Here is a 16,391-nt window from a genome sequence, read left to right as displayed (position 1 = left end):
GGTAAAAGCCATGGATTAGTCACAGAAAATAAGAAAGAAAAATAATAATAACAATGTTCGTTCGTGTCTCGCTAGCTCCACAATAAAAAGATCAATAGCGATTTTTCCGTTGAAATTTGTTCATTCAATCGATTTAATGGAACAAAAGAAACCGAACGGGATTTCAAAGAACGCGTGAAACTCGACAGAAGTGTCTTTAATTTGAAAGGAATTTCAAACAGAATCGGCGTGGTGCGAAAGTTAATATCGAAAAGAGCCTGCGACACACAGACACATATTTCAAGGTAGCTCGAATACAGTGCGAGTTTAAGTATATATTTGTAGTTCCAGCGATTGCACGCTTGTCACAGCAGTAATCTGTTAAAAAATCAACGAAAACTAACAAACAAAAAGAAAGAAATAAAAATCGAAAATTATATATTACTCGAGTGATATACAGTACGCAAGAAACTAAATCGTCTCAAGAAAAAGCTTCGATACCAAGAAAGTAACGCTTGAGAAAAAAGAAAGAATTCGTCCCACGTTTACGACGTGAAGGTAATTGTGCTGTACTGACGATTTAAATATAGCTTGTTCAAAATAAATTGACTGCGCAAGGCTGCCACCACCATACACCATTCATAGTAGTGCTTGGTTAACTGTTCGCGTATTGGCAACTTATCTGGTCAATTATCGAGAGAGAGATATAATATTTCCAAAAATTTTAAGAGAGATATGATATTTCCAATAATTAAGAAATTTTTTATTTTTTTTATTTCACTGCTGGAAATAGAGACCAGTTAACGCTGCACTGCTATAATACTTAGCGCTAGAACTACCAGAATGGTCAAAATTACCAATTTCTAATTCCTCGTAGACACGTTATAGGCTTCTAGAAATTCTTTCATTTTAATTTCAATGACACGAATTTTACACTTTGGTCATCGATAGTTCTAACGTTAAGCCTTCCCTTTCTGCTCAACAATTCTCAAATGACAAATTACAGAAGCGTGTGCTCGATAGCAAGCAGTCAATTCATTTCGTACAAAAACAACTAAATTACCGAATATAAAGAATCATTCGCAATAGCGAACACTAGTGGCAGAACTCGTAGCCGCGTTCCATCGCGCTCGCACCGTACACCAGTTCACCTGACCAGAGAGACAGTAAATCCTTTTTGTTTCCACATATAGTGGGGGTGTCGTAGGAGGAGGGCGGGTGTTGTGGATGCGTTTTCGAGAAAGGAGAATTTACACCTTACCTGTGACATCGTTGGTCAGATTGTTGCCATTGCTGGCCGCGTATCCGTTGAGAACGCCCGCGATCGAGTCCGTACTTCCGGTGCTCTTCGCGGGCGACGTTGCGGCGCCTGATGACACCGATGAGGACGTCGACTCCCCGCTGAGGGAGATATTGCTGCGCATGTGATTTTTCGCGTTTGGGGTGGTGGGTGGGGCATCGGGAGGGCCAAACAGGCGATTGTATGAATCATTACCGGGCTTGTTGCGCGGCGTTTCGTTGCTGTTGCTGTTCGGTGCATCGCCGAACAGCGCCGAGCCCAGCTGCGACTGGTTGTGGTTCTTCACGCGGCGGGGGCTAGTCTCTTCGGGGGCCGCGCCGAAAATGTCGCTGCTTCCGCCACCAGGGGGTTTCAATACCCTGAAACAATGGAACAATGCAAACATTAGATTTATCGATTCCAAAGATACCTGGTGGAGGTATAATTTTGACATTGGTCTTCAATGCTTAAGCATCAAAGTACATCAAAGATACACCAAAGTATTAAATTCATGACCAGGAAAAGAGGATCGAAGATTTCTTCATTCGAACTGACAATTTCCTGCATAGAATAATTTATTTATTCAGAGATTCTTAGGTGATTGGGCGTCTTTTTTTTTTAAGTGTTTTTCGTAATAATTTTTTTTTATAGGTTTAGTTATTACTAAATCATTATTTAGAGTAGAATTTGACTCTGAAGTAAATTGTTTAGACTAAACTTGTCTATTAAGGAAGTTTACTGATATTGGGACATTTTGTTCGACCATATCGTTCATTCTACTTTTTCTTACGTAATACTAATTCCTTTTAGAAAATGTCAAACTTCATAATAATATAATAATTCTGTTACGACGTACGGTATGAATGTACGGTGAATACTATAAATTGTTTAGAAGAGTACTTCAATTTTATTCCTCTACAATAGCAAATTAAAAAAAGAATGAAATAAAAGCTAGAAATCATTTGTACCAACTTCCAGATGGAACAAGTGCTCTTAAAATTACCTACGATCTTAATTCTCCACTAGTAACAAAGAACTAGGTGAAGACGTCAATTTCATTCAACGACAAGTACGCCTTCATCCACGCCTCTTAATTGCACGGTATACGAACTGTGCAATCGCGTGTAGTGCACGTTCCATGGGACAGCCTTTAGTCATACACGCCGAGTCAGCCACTTCCGAGAGGCGAAAAAGGGTTGAGAACCATTGTTCTCGGGCGGTGGTCGCCGACATGGGAACAACACGGCTCGGTCCCCACGACGGAAGGACTCGATCCAATTTGCTCGATAAATCTGCGCTGATTTCTACGTAACGAGGGTCGCGCGTCTCTCGGCTTGATGCGTGGCACGCGCTTTGTCGCGTGTTCGTTGCCTGGTCGAGCGGATAGAATGGGAAAAGGAAGGAAGAAAGGGAACAGCAACGGCGAAAAAAAAGACACGAGAGAAGAAATAACAGACCAGGGTGTGGTACCAGAATTCACTTCGGACCAGGACGAGCAATTAAAAATATGAAATCCGTTCTCTTTTCTATGAACGACGAACGAATGAACGAGCCATGGGGGAGCATAGTTTTAAAGATCCACAGACATCATTAGCAGAACGGTTCAATTAACGAAGGAACCGTTCACGCGTGACGATCTCTTTTTTCTCTCCCTCTCTCTTTTTTTTTCAATTTCCTCCAGGGATGGATTCTGACTGCTTTCGAACGAGTTTGCGCAGGGAGACTATCCGAATATGGACCGTTTCTGGTTACACAGGCTTCGCGATGAATCTTGATCGATTCAGTCAGGATGAAGAATATCCTGTTGATTAATGCCTCGACTGATGTCTTGATATGGTAGCCGGTATTAACAATTCCGCTCCCATCTAGATCATTTTGTACAAGAGTCTGGTCGAAGTGTTTATAAATGATGTTGTAGCAGCGATGGATAGAGTATGATTATTGGGAGGAGTCGTTGCTTCTTGGGTATGTAGTTTGTGTCGGGATTATTTCTTGCTCGAGTTACACGGAAGCTTAAAGTGTTCGGTTCCATCGAGGTTCGTCCTTTTCTCTCTTTAAAAGTATATTTACACATACCCTCGCTTTGCAACGAAGCATTTTGTTTTCTTCAGAGTATCAAATGTTTGTAATCACACGAAAATAGTACACGAAGATAATCAATTAAAATTATTTATTATTAATTAATCAGTATAAATGCTATACCGTATAGTGATGTACGAATACATTTCGTATCCCTGTATCTCTTGTGCTTAAAGAAAAATATATATAATATATAAATCACATTGTTTTTATTATACAATAATGTTACGTTTACGCAACTTATCCCTTGGTTCAACATCCCGAACTCTCAAGATCGAAGAAATGACCACTGCGTGTAATTACCGCTTGTTCCCCGATATTTAACTGATAATATGATTTATAAATTCGAGAACGCCATTCCTAAGTCGTCCCCCCGTCTATACGCTGCCTCGTGGTAATACATTTTCTAATTACATTCAATTAACATTCTTCTCGAACGCATTACGTCGTTCTATCGACCGTATCGTATATGCCTGGCTGTATCGCCAGCAAGAAGTCGTTAAACTCCCGATCGATCGAATATAATCGTTTCACTCTAATTAACGTCGCAACACTGACGCCCCTTACGAATCTTCCCTGTGCCCCCTTTTACCCCCGACGATTCATCAAACGTACGCAACGTATCATAGCGCGCATTTCATCGACTCAACGATAAATCAACGCTTCCTCGTTACGGTGTCTCGGATAATTGAACGACCGACGCGGTTTGATAGAAACGTGTTCGTTGCTTCGACGAGGAAGCTTCTCTCTCTCTCTCTCTCTCTGTTCATACATAACCGCAACTATGAGCTTATAAGCCTCGTTTACGCTCCGTATAACGCTGAAAACTCACCACAAGGGACGCGCCATTCCTCCAATTATCAAATTCATCTCTAATTGACCAATTACTGGCTAGGTTGCTATATATGCGGATTTCTTCTATGCGTCGAGAACCGGCGATTTTATTAAGTAAAATAGATGTAGATATAGTCGTTTTGAAATTAGCAATTGGTTACGATTATTTAACTGTGCACTTTGAAAATTTTTATGGTCCATGAAGTGGCAACTTCGGTACACTTTTACAGCGGAACGTTCTTTTCCATGAAAAGAATTGTGTTTAGTAAATTTACTGATACATGGGATAGTTTTCATCCTCTTTTATTTTTTATCAATTTATGTCAATGTAATTTGCTTTAGGGCTAACCCTTTCGATTCCAAGAACTTCCTACAGCACAAGTCGTCAAGAAGTATTTCTTCAATTCCTCATCCTGGTATGCGTAATATTGATCACATTAAAAATTCTTGTATTCATAAATCTGAAGATCGTTTCATATTCTATAACATAGGACCCATGTCGAAGACTTTTCTTTTACCACGATTCTTTCTAGTACGAAAATTTCATCTCTCGAAAAATTTCAATATCGAGTCTCATCTGAACTCCTACAATATCCACTCGATCTCGTTTTAACGAGTCAACCCCCGGCTCGTTCGTAAATTACCATATTCTCTTCCCGTCAACATCTACCAAAAGCAAAAAGAAAAGTAGATTTATCGTCCATTTCCATTTCTTCCGTACCATAAATCCTCGGAACGTAAGAGGGCAGGAAAAAGAAGGCGAGTTCACGTAAAGGACACGTCTAGGACGATTGATGATCCTCTTCGGTGATGTTGCGTCCGGTCGTCGATGCGTACAGTGTCCGAGATCGACGATTTTCTCGACGAGAGAGGGAGGGAGGGAGAGAGAGAGAGCCTACACGTTCAGATGAATCCGTGGAGAGACGGGAGGGCAAATAACGAGGATAATCAATCGGCCGTAGGAAGCGAGGAGTCCTGGAGGGGACAGGATGGGCGCGCCGAGGAAATATGTTGGATGACGTACGACGACGCCTCTGCGTCTTCTTTTCGACGCCGTGTAACCCCACCAAAGGAACCAATAGTCGACTTAATAAGACCATCAACCTGTTTTACGCGGTTGTCCATGCATCTTCCATCATCGAGAACCGCCATAACATTTTAATGTTCGTCGACGTAAACCAAGTCGTAGAAGCGTGTTCCGGTGCTATTAAATAGGTTAATGTCATTTAATCTTATGTGTCGTCGTGTTTAATGGGGGGTAAAGACCGACATGAAAGAGATTAAACGCTCTTTATAAATCTCTAGTTTAGATAATCCGAAGACAGATGATCCTAACCGAACGTTGGTAATTATCTATGAGAAACGAACGTGGAGCAAGTACTTCTTTCATTACCGAATCTGTCAAAGCGATGGCTTACAGGGTTGCTTTTTGTTTTTGATGCTGATTTTTGTTGCGGGAAAAGTAACAGTTTTCCGTTTTAAATATTCGTTTTCTTTTTTTTTTTTCTTGAATCCAGAGCGATCGAATTTAAGACAGAATTTAATTTAGGAATTAATAGGTGAATTGACAGATTTGATATAACGATGAGTTTAGCGTTAAAGATCTAGGATCGTTCAATTTTTCGTTTGTCTTTTTTCGGAAGCTTTCTCGCAGAAAGATCTGTTGCACTACCTCGAGGCGCTTCCGGTACACCGCATTAGTTCCCTGCTGCGAGGATTTTACTTGACTTTCCGTTTGCACCGTGTGGGCTGCCGCTGACCCCACGGTTGCTGAACCCACCATATGCCGACTACGGCTAATATATATCGTTTAGAATGTTATTACACCATAAGGGACGTTATTTCTTTTATCTTTCCAATATCCCTGATGTTCGTTTAATAAAATACAGATGGATGCTTTGTCATCGCGACAAATTTTCAGAAGAAACTTTACCGTGACTCACGAGATATCGATTTTTGTGATGCGCAAATAAATTTATGAAAAATCACGGCTGAAAATGTAAATTAAAAGTTCGAGACAATACCATTGATTAGAAACTACATAATTTTGGTGAATATATTTTCTTTGTTATTGTCGCTCGAAGAATTCTCTGTGTCATTCACGATAATTTCTAATATCTTGATGCACGTTCTTCGTATCAATCGTCTTTTAACATCGACAGGGAAAGTTGACAAAAAATGTCACAACAGAAAAGATTTATGATATCAATTGGAATAGCGAGAAAAAACTTGCCTCGATATTTTCTACGAAGTCATTCAATTTCTAAGAAGTCATCCAACTCCTCCGATTCCACCGTAAAATTTCTTTCGCCCCGTTACGTAGCAATGTTAGAAATTCCCGAGGAAACCGCGTGAAAAGTGGACCAGGACGCTTTCGAAAATAATAATCATCTGCTACAATGACTCGACATGCTCGCAGAGCGAACTATGTTAATGCTTGGCGAACGTCATTAAAGAGGAAATACGATCTACTCTCTTCAAAGGTCTGTCTCGTTCAACTTAAAATAACACAATCGAGTTGTAAAGCTCTTCCGTCATCAAGATACGGAACAATAAATCGATCATACACTTTTCCTCGATGTAGACCATCATGCAAGTCCATAATCCTAAAGTTACATATTTGCATAAACGTTTAACTCTGCTACGAACCGGGAAAAATACTTGTAACTTGTTTGAAAAACATCCGACTATCACGCGGTTACAATTTTTTCCTATTCTCTTCGAACTTAAAAAATTGTTTAAGAATAGAAAAGTACGATTCGCTGGCAAATTATGGATATTATATCGTACGTAGTTACGACGATTACGAAGGATACAAATATTCCAGATCGATTTATCGGTAACTCTGTAATAAAATAACATGTTGCGAAAAACGAGCAAATGTCTGGATACTTCTGCCAAGTAGATAGTGTACTTGATTTGTTTCCTTAAACCCTGTCATTTTGGAAGCTGCACGATCGATCGTCTACTCAGAGATCGTGAGACGATCGTCGATAGGACAGACAAAATGGAAGAAAACGAGTCGAAGGAACGAATTCTAATGTTCAACGGGGATCGTCCATCATCCTGCTAAACGTCTCACGTACGACGTAATCAAAAGAATATAGAAAATGGGACGCAAGGGCAATCATCTACTCTGTGAGTCGTAAAGTCGGATGAACGGAATTAAAGCTCGTGGGAATACGTGTAATATTCGACGTGACGCGAAATCAGGTTGCGTGGGTGAGAGAGTGCTTTGCTCTGGAAGAATTCTTCTATTAACACATTCCTTGACACCGAGTAAAATAGACTTGACAGTACTTTGACACTAAAACGACTAATGATAAATATACTATCAATTTACTCGCAACTTCGTTATACCGTGAAGTGAATATACCTAAGCGTATTCTAATCTCAATAACAGTTTACATTACTTTTACCAAAAGGTTTATGTTTCAAGTAATTGTGAAAAACGACAAGTAAATGAAACCTGTTTGGGCAGATCTGGTAATCATGATATTAAACTGGAATAAAAAAGGATTACATTAAAACAACTTCGATCGAAGAAAAATACCACCTGTGCTAGATTCTTAATGTTTAATATTCTATCCTAACCGCTTTAGCGCCATGAAACGCGATCGCGCTGTTAGCGTGCTGTGGTGAACTGTGTCGCGATGTTTGCTCGCGATCGTCAATTCGCAACGCGCTCAGTTTCGGCAACGAAAAGAAAGAACGCGATCGCGTCGATCGGTATTTCTCGCAAGTAAATGAACGAAACGCTAACGCGCAGCATAGCACAATCCGACGCGGATTCTTAAAACCTCCTGGCATTAAAACGGTTAAAAATTACAGCAATATTGCTTTTCTTTTTTACCCAATAAAAATTTCATTTCTGCAAATTCGCGTTCCTTGTATTGTAAATCGACAATGATCCCCGTACTAAAAAATTATCGACGAAGAACATCCAACTTTAATAAGCAAAATCTCGATAGCAGAATAATATAAGGAAACCTCATCAAACTTTAAAGATTCGAAGAACATCGAACGTCCAACTTGTCGAAATATATTCTGATCTTGTCCAGTGACTGGCACGAGGATTTAGTCGGGGCAATAACGAAGGGAAAAGAGGAGTAAGTCGGTGCCATCTCCCGTGACGTCTCCTTTGGCATCGACGTCCTCTTGTCACGGTATATTCGGCTCTGTTGCGGAGGGATCACCCAATAAAAGAATTCAATCACGATCGATCCAACCCAACGATCACGCGACGACGTTACTTTAAAAAAAAAAAAGGGGGCACTAAGTTTACTGACGTATGATGACGAAAAAAAAAGAAACTCGGTTTTCAGGTCAAACGAACTAGTCTTAAGCATCAGATTATATAAATACAATGTTATCCTCGTGGGAACGGCGCATTATCCTGCTTCCTAACGTCCCAATCGAAATTATGCGGAGAAAAATACCAGGCGTACCATGATCCTCCATTTCGAGGCACGATATTATCGTAGACCATTACTCTGCTTTTACACTTTGAACATCGAGCTTCGATTTCATCCATTACCCGTAACATCATCCCTTATCGTCGAATACACGCGCCGTTTCTGGCTCACTGATACCACAAGACTTTCTACTAACGTTTCTTTGGAATTTATAAGTATGTATGTAATGGAAGTAGCATAGCCAGATTCTGAATTATGCATTTCTTTAAGGGCTTCTTCGTGCGTTGATAGATAATACAAACCCTATCTTACGTTCTATAAAAATTTGATATTCAATTAGAATTATTATTCGCCGAGATATGTTTAACGATTATGTCGTTTAATAATTCTTAAATTCTCTATAGAGTTGTCAACCCCGTGAAGGAATAGAGATAAAGCTACTCGATTAAAACTATTATAATTACCAAAGTGTCATATCTCATATTCTTCAATAATTTCTAACGCCTTTACCAACTTTTCAACCTGTCTTTCCAATTCTTCGAAGGAAGAATTGAGAAATGAAGTTACTCGATTCAAATCTAACGTAATACTAATGTAACTAATACCTCGTGTTCCCCGACAATTTCCCATTTCTTTACTAATCTTCCAACTATTTTTTCAACAAATCTTTTCACTTGATTATCAATATTTAAAAATCCTCGCATCGATATTAATTGTTATTAATCTTCCTACTATGTCTTCCCAAAGTACAAATTATAGTTCACCGCTCATATGGTGGAAACTAGCCTTGGTCATCCTCGGAGTCAAAAGTTTTCGAGCCTAGAAACGTTGGAGACGCGATCGTTCGAGACGAAGCTCCTCGATGGAAAAATTCACAAGGCGGAAGATAAGGCGATCGGAAAGAGTCGGAGGCTCGGTGCTCGCGCGTAAATGGATCGTTTCTGTGGGTGCAGCGGCAATAAGGAGTCACGCTCGAGTACTCGTCTTGGCTGCTGGCAACTCCGTGTGAGGTCCCGGAATATCGAGGATGTCGATAACAAGGAGCGGCATTGTGGCCAATCTTTATCGCGTTTCGGACAATGGTCATTGTTCCGACGTTTAATTACCCCAGGCCTTTGCCATTCGCTAATACTTCCTCGATTTCACGTTTCGCTAAATATTTGCACCATGGTGAAGCTCTTTTCGTGTGCTGCGCGCTTTCAGAGATGGATAGATGCAATACAGGAGTAGGCGAGAAATAGTTTAGCTGGAAGGTAATTGGTCGACTAGTAACCACGATGATCGTACGCTTCCATTATCTTCAACCTCGTGGGAGTTCCTTGAATATTCAAATACGATCCACCCTCGACGTAGGTCGTTCTGAAGGCGGGTTAGCTGATTTTACGATCAAGCTGACGCGATACGAGCATCGAACCCCTCTTCGTTGATTGGATTGGGAATTGGTAACTCGTGCGCGGGGATGTCTTATTGGGTTTCGTGTAAATTTGTTAGGGTAGCAAGCTCCTTTTCAAGCGAGGACTCCGCATGATCGAGTTAGAGGGTTAGATTTATCCAGTTCGGAGGCAATTTTTTCCAACTGTTTTTGTTTTTCTCTGCATAGCGAGAGAAAACCTCGCAAGGTAGATAACTTGGATAAATTTCGCAAGATGATCAAAATTTTTCTTCACCGTAGAAAATCAGAGGAGTACAAAACTGCTTGAAATCTCCCTTAGCTAATATAACATTATCATACGAACATTACAAAACAAAAGGTTGAGTTTCACAACGTCGTCGAAGTTTCTTTTGAAGAATAACTGAAAGCAAAACTGCTTTGTACCTTAGCAAAGCGATCATACAGACTTTATATTCAGATCGTAAATATTTCACGAGATCACCAAAATTTCTCTCGAAAGCAGGAAGTAAAACTGCTTGAAATCAAGGGTAATTTAGAGGCAAGTCTCGAGTCTTCCCGATCAGTCGGACGATTCTTCTTCTTCTCCGCCTTTCAACCATACCACAGTCATACATCACCATAGCCTGGCAGGCAGCACGCTAAGACGCTCGGTTCGATCCACGAGTACGTACCGATGCTTGCCCACGTCCTGTTCGATTCGTTTCAATTAGGAGCCTGGCGAGTTTTTCAATTCGATTCAGGAAGTTCCATCGACCGAAGCGCGATTAGTTGAACACGCAGTTACTTCGATCTGCCAGACGCCTTTCGATTCAATTCCTAATAGTGTACGGGTGCGTTGGCGTCAGACAGTCAGATACGAGAAGAAGCTTCACGTATCGTACCGTAGAAATTGCGAGTAGGCTTAAGTTTCTTCGACACCCTGAACCGCCGCATATATTATCTTCCATATTCTACCCTTGAAAAAAAGCTCCACCTTCGAACAAGAAATCTCGATTTCTCCATTTGGAATCGAATAACTTCAGGCCTTTTGTATCGCTTGGTAAAATCATGATTCTTCTTCACGTAACAGCAGTTTACTTTCATGATTCATATCAAGTTCTAGGTCAACATTTGTCCGAGGATAATCGCAGTTTTGCTGCGTGACTTGTGCCTAAACTGTATGTCATTCTTACAATTCTATTGTTTATGAATTACGTAGTCATCAAAAAATGATAGCAATTTTTTCTTCGTTGGAACAGCTATTCATCTGTTATGAACATTCGCTACTAGAGAAGTGTATCTAAGATTTTGAAAATAGAAAAGAAGCCAAGATCGATACAAATCTACTTCGATAACAATTCTAACGATTCTGCTTTTGCTGTAAAGCTTAGAAAAACATCGAGTTCCTCTTAAGGTAATGACCGTTTCCTCTGACAAGTCGTGTCACGTTGCCTGATAATGACTTAATCGCCCTGTTAATCATACTGTTCCCAGCTATTTGGACTTTCACGAGTAGATTCGATTGTTCTAAGCGTGCTCGTTGCGTAACGGACGCGAGTCACGAGCGTAAATTATTCGTGTCGGCCGACTGCGTGAAACCGGCACGTGTGAATCATTGAATCGCAACACTGACGCATCCTCGCAACACGAGACGAATCTTCGACAATCGAAGTGTAAGAATATAATCTAATGATTTGATACGGAAGGGATGAGTCATTAGCATGCAAACAACAAGAAAGGGAGTTTTTATGAGTTCGACTGATCCATCAAATGTATTCACATCCAAGAAGATATCTTAGGTATCTTAATTGGTCTGAAAGGATTGCTGGAAGAATCTAATTGCTCTTTGTTCTACTATGAATATTCCATCGTGAGCATTCTATTGTAAACGGTTGTGTAGATATCGTGAACGTTTGAATACTGAAACTATCAGGATATTCAAAACAACCAATTTATAATTTCTCGTAGAAGATAGATTTGCAACGGTAGGGTAATAATTTTGAAAAATGATCCTTTGCAAAAATTTGATTTGTCTCTTGCGTTATATCTAATATATATTTCTTCGCATATCTTTTTATTTTAGTCTCTTTAGAACAAGTTACATGCTTTACACAGCTTAGTTGCCGATAATTCGAATGCTAATCGAGCAATTGGAAATGTTTCATGCAGGATTAGTGCTCTTACGAGTTGCTGACCGAATGATAAATACTCAGGGGGCTGCTTACGTATGCCTGTATGACTTAATCAGCCTGAATGTAAGAATGTATGAGATGAATATACGTTTCTTGCATATAATAACATGTCGTAGCGAATTGATACGGTGACCAGTTGCAGGGCAACTGAATTAGACCGTGCAACTATATTCGGTTGAAGTGGTCGAGTTACGAGCGAATATATTCGTGTGGAGTGACTAGAATTTAGATAAGAGCGTCCAGCATTAACTCTCTTATAAATACCTATCTGTTACTTAATTCCTTTTATACGATACGCTTACATTTATAGAACTGTAATAAATTTTTCCGATTGCACGAAAGTTCGTACAAGAAGTCGAACCAACTTAGCACGGTATCATCGAGTTAAGACTTAACTCTTCGCAGTTATATTATTCTACAAACATTTTATTATTACTTTAGAAAATTAATATTCTTTTCTCAACGTGAATAATTATACATCGCAGAAAATTAACTATTAGATTATAGAAATTGAAACGAATTTAAATAAAGCATTTAATATTCTTTACCAAAATTAAATTATTTTAAAAAGTTAATTTTAAAAGGCTAATTTTAGACGAAGAATAAGAAAATTTTGACATTCAACAACAAAGGTATACAGTGACTAAGAGCAAAACTTCCCCGATTGCTCAAGACCGAAACAGTAAAAATGAAAGGGTACCATCATCATCGCCGTTGTCGCGATATTATGTACAAGGTATTGTTGCGCAGAAATAACGTCGTCAACGTCACAATTGACAGAAGATGTTTGCGACATTCGCGAGACACGCCACGCACGCCATATACAGCAGGTAGCCACGATCGATGCAAATGCGGCAAATCGGCAAGTCAAAGTGGATCGTTTGAATTGCTCAGAAGGCGATTCATCGATCTCGGTGAACAATTCTGTCCGATGAGAAAAACGATCTCATCGATCAGACGAAACGTGATCGGTAATCAAAGCGCAATCGATCGATCCCCCGCATAATCCATATTTTGTCCTAAGACTGTTTTAGGGATTTAAGTAGTTGAAATATTTCAGTATCGCGTAATAAATGTAAATCAGCAATGATTTACAATTCAGAATTTGTAATAACTTTAAAAAAAAAACAGCGATTATTACTGGAATAATTTTCCTACCTCAAATCTGACATAGAAATATATGGAAATTCTATGCTTTCCAATTTAAAATCTGTGGCAAATTTCATCAGAAACTAGCATTACATTCCCCCTAATCTTTTTAACAAATCTATATTTCCAATTTGAGATTCGTAATCAATTACTTTAAGAGTAATACAACCTTTCCTCTAACTTTCTTCGACAAATTTTCATTCGCTTCGATAAATCGGTAATGTGTAAAAATTTGATCTCGAACAAATAATCGCGCCATTTGAAGACGATTGTATAGACGATCGACAGCTATAAAAGGAAGCCAGATCGAGTCGAAGAAAAAGGTCTGTGTGTAACTTTATGCAATGGATCGTGGACTTAGTAATAGACGAAGTTTACGCGAAATTAACTAATTGGCCAATTACGCCTCCGCCCGACCAATTCAACGGCGTAATCGATCGACTTATTCGGTTCCGGTGAAATCGTCGATTTAACCCCTCTTTTCGATCTCTCTCTTCGTTTTTGGTCCCTTGTTTGGTCGGTCATCGTTTAACAAGCGGATAATCGGACGAGCAACGAGTACTTATCAAAACTTATTTCGACGCCGTTTATTTCAATCAGCCTCGTGATCGCGAAACGATTTTCTGGCTTCTCAAACGACGAGCAACATTGCTTCTTTCGATGACATACATATTTCGATTTCTCTTTGATGTTGACTTTATCGATTGCTGATATTTCTGGTTTACTTTACCTGCACGATTATCGGCACTTTTACAGCATAATAAAATAATGAAGAGCACTCAAGGAACGGTTTAAATCGTCATATTAGAGTCGGACGAAAAAGTGGCCACCTGAGAATCTCAATTCTTAAAATACCTTTCCACGCGGTACGTTTATATTCCTGTAAACTGGTTAACTGTATTTTTAAACTAAAGTAGGATACTAAATATTTGTCGAAAATAAATTTCCAATTATTTTCTTCTCCGTTATAAACAATTATCTTACGGATTATATAAATTTTAGCCAAAAATAGAATACGATCCTGAACTGTGTAAAAACAATTTTGTAAAAAATGTACTAACATAGATTCTACGACATACCCACTATTCTTAGAATAATTACGTCATAAATAAAACGACTTAAAAAATTATCCGTGTAAGAGTACCGACTGGCACGTACAACTTTTTATCTCGAGATAGTCATCAAACAAATTACTCATTCCTTCGTCAAATCCTTATCTCAGCGTCTCCGAACGATGATTTCAAGCCTGACGACGCTCCAAATTCGCAACTTCCCTATCGACGATTTACTCAGAAAAGTCATTAGATAAATTTATCCGCGACATTCGTGGCAGTAGAAGAGCAACATCTACGTCATTCTACGATCCACCGTCTATCGCGTTTTCTCGCGAAACTATTCAGCTGGAAGCTCGAAGTTCACGTTCCGTGGCCCTGAATAATGCACAGGAAACACCGCGGAACAAAGTATGAGTTATCGAGCGCACGCTGCTAAGAACACGGCCACGTACACAAAAGAGATAGCAACGATGATTATCGGACGAAGGTGCATTACGATCGATCGACTTCCAGCGTTTCGCGTGGCGGACCTTATCACTGGCCGCAAAGAGACAGATAGAGTCAATGTTCTGTAAAAGCGGACTGTTATAAATAAAGAGATCGGCGTAGGCGGCTATAGGCACTGACGTATCGAGAACATCCAGGTTGTTTCCCTTTCTTTTTCCAGGAAACTTTTTCATTTTCTTCCTAGCGTTATTAGTTATTATTTACATTCGTGAGATAGATCTGGAAGAACGTTGTTTCGAACAAAATATAACGATCCGGAAGTTATCTAAACAATTACATTTAAAACTTCTATATCTGATAAGTTCAGCGTCGAAGATAAAAATGAAATACGTGGAAAATCTATTTCGATTCATTGTAACAAAGAATTATTTCATTCGTGTGTGATAGTCAGAGAATGAAATATTTTGAAGAAATATCGTCCTGTGATGATGTTTAAATCATACTTTATTTACACCGCGATTAATTGCGTGGTGAAACCGCAAGTTTACTTTCTTATCGAAATTGGAATATCATGTTTGTTATCTGACGATAACTTTTATTTTCACTCACTGCCATCGGTCGAACTCTCCTTGCTGATCATCTGCAGCGGTCATAAATTATCCTGATAGCGTGTCGGGCAATTGTTAGGCTGATGTTTGAGTTTGTCGATTCGTGGAAATATGTGGTCGTGAGCCATATGACTGTAGAAATTGGGAAGAATATCAACCTTATATGCCACTATGATTCTCGAATATTCCACCCAATATTGTAACTCCCATAAATTACCTCTATATACATAATAATTTTTATATTTTAATAATTTCTTACGTAATAATTTCCCCAAAATTGTTCAGTTCTATATTCGGAATTATTTCCAAGTCCTTTGCACAAAGACTTTTATGCTTACGTGCATATATACATAAACTCCAGATATTACAATCTGCAAATTCCCTAAAATTCCAAAAATCCGCTAAAACAGCAAGACGTAATTAAATGCCTAGGTGAACGGTCGAAAACACTAAAACAGTTACACGAAGCAACGTGAAATCGGTAAGGTCCAGACAGAGCAAGTCTCACCAGGGCTTCCACGCGTCATAGGTTCGCAAAATCCGTCTTTTCTCCTAGGAAGCCCCGAAGAACGATATCCACAAAAGCCTACGAGCTTACACGAGGGGGAAGCCACCGCTGCGGGGGTTCATACGACGCTTGTCCACCCTTTCGTGTCCACTGGTAAAATGGGGGTGAGTAACCCCATGACAGAGACGATCCGGATCCGGAAAGAGCGACTCGTTCGTAGTAACGCGATACGTCTCGATCCACGTGGAACTTGGAGACGTGTAGTTTTACACGTGAAGCATATCATAATGGTCGAGGAAGTCGGCGGAAGAAACAAAAAAAGAACGCCGATTCTAGGTTACACTTCGATCCACGTGGATACTTGACGTTGATGGTGTTCTGGCCTGCTCGATGAGATTAGAGAAAAACGATCGCCGAGAAACTCGAGTAAGATGGAGGAAACTTGACGGATTGCTTCTTTTTCTAGTTTTTCTT

General features: G+C 39.6%; 1 protein-coding gene across 7 annotated transcripts in view; it reads right to left on the bottom strand.

Annotated features, from left to right (window-relative positions):
• LOC117207374 (microtubule-associated protein Jupiter) overlaps nt 1-16,391 on the bottom strand; it is an 86,863-nt gene that overhangs the window by 7,694 nt on the left and 62,778 nt on the right. For all 7 annotated transcript variants that reach the window (XM_033447538.1, XM_033447543.1, XM_033447539.1 and 4 more), the window contains exon 2: nt 1,241-1,638. In XM_033447538.1, coding sequence (XP_033303429.1) covers nt 1,241-1,638 — 398 coding nt within the window. The remainder of the gene's footprint in view (nt 1-1,240; nt 1,639-16,391) is intronic.

The sequence above is a fragment of the Bombus bifarius genome, unplaced genomic scaffold, assembly GCF_011952205.1.
Source record: "Bombus bifarius isolate JDL3187 unplaced genomic scaffold, Bbif_JDL3187 scf7180000008028, whole genome shotgun sequence".
NCBI classification, from domain to species: domain Eukaryota; kingdom Metazoa; phylum Arthropoda; class Insecta; order Hymenoptera; family Apidae; genus Bombus; species Bombus bifarius.
The sequence above is the reverse complement of the archived record's forward strand: the minus strand, read 5'-3'. Positions and strand labels throughout refer to the sequence as shown.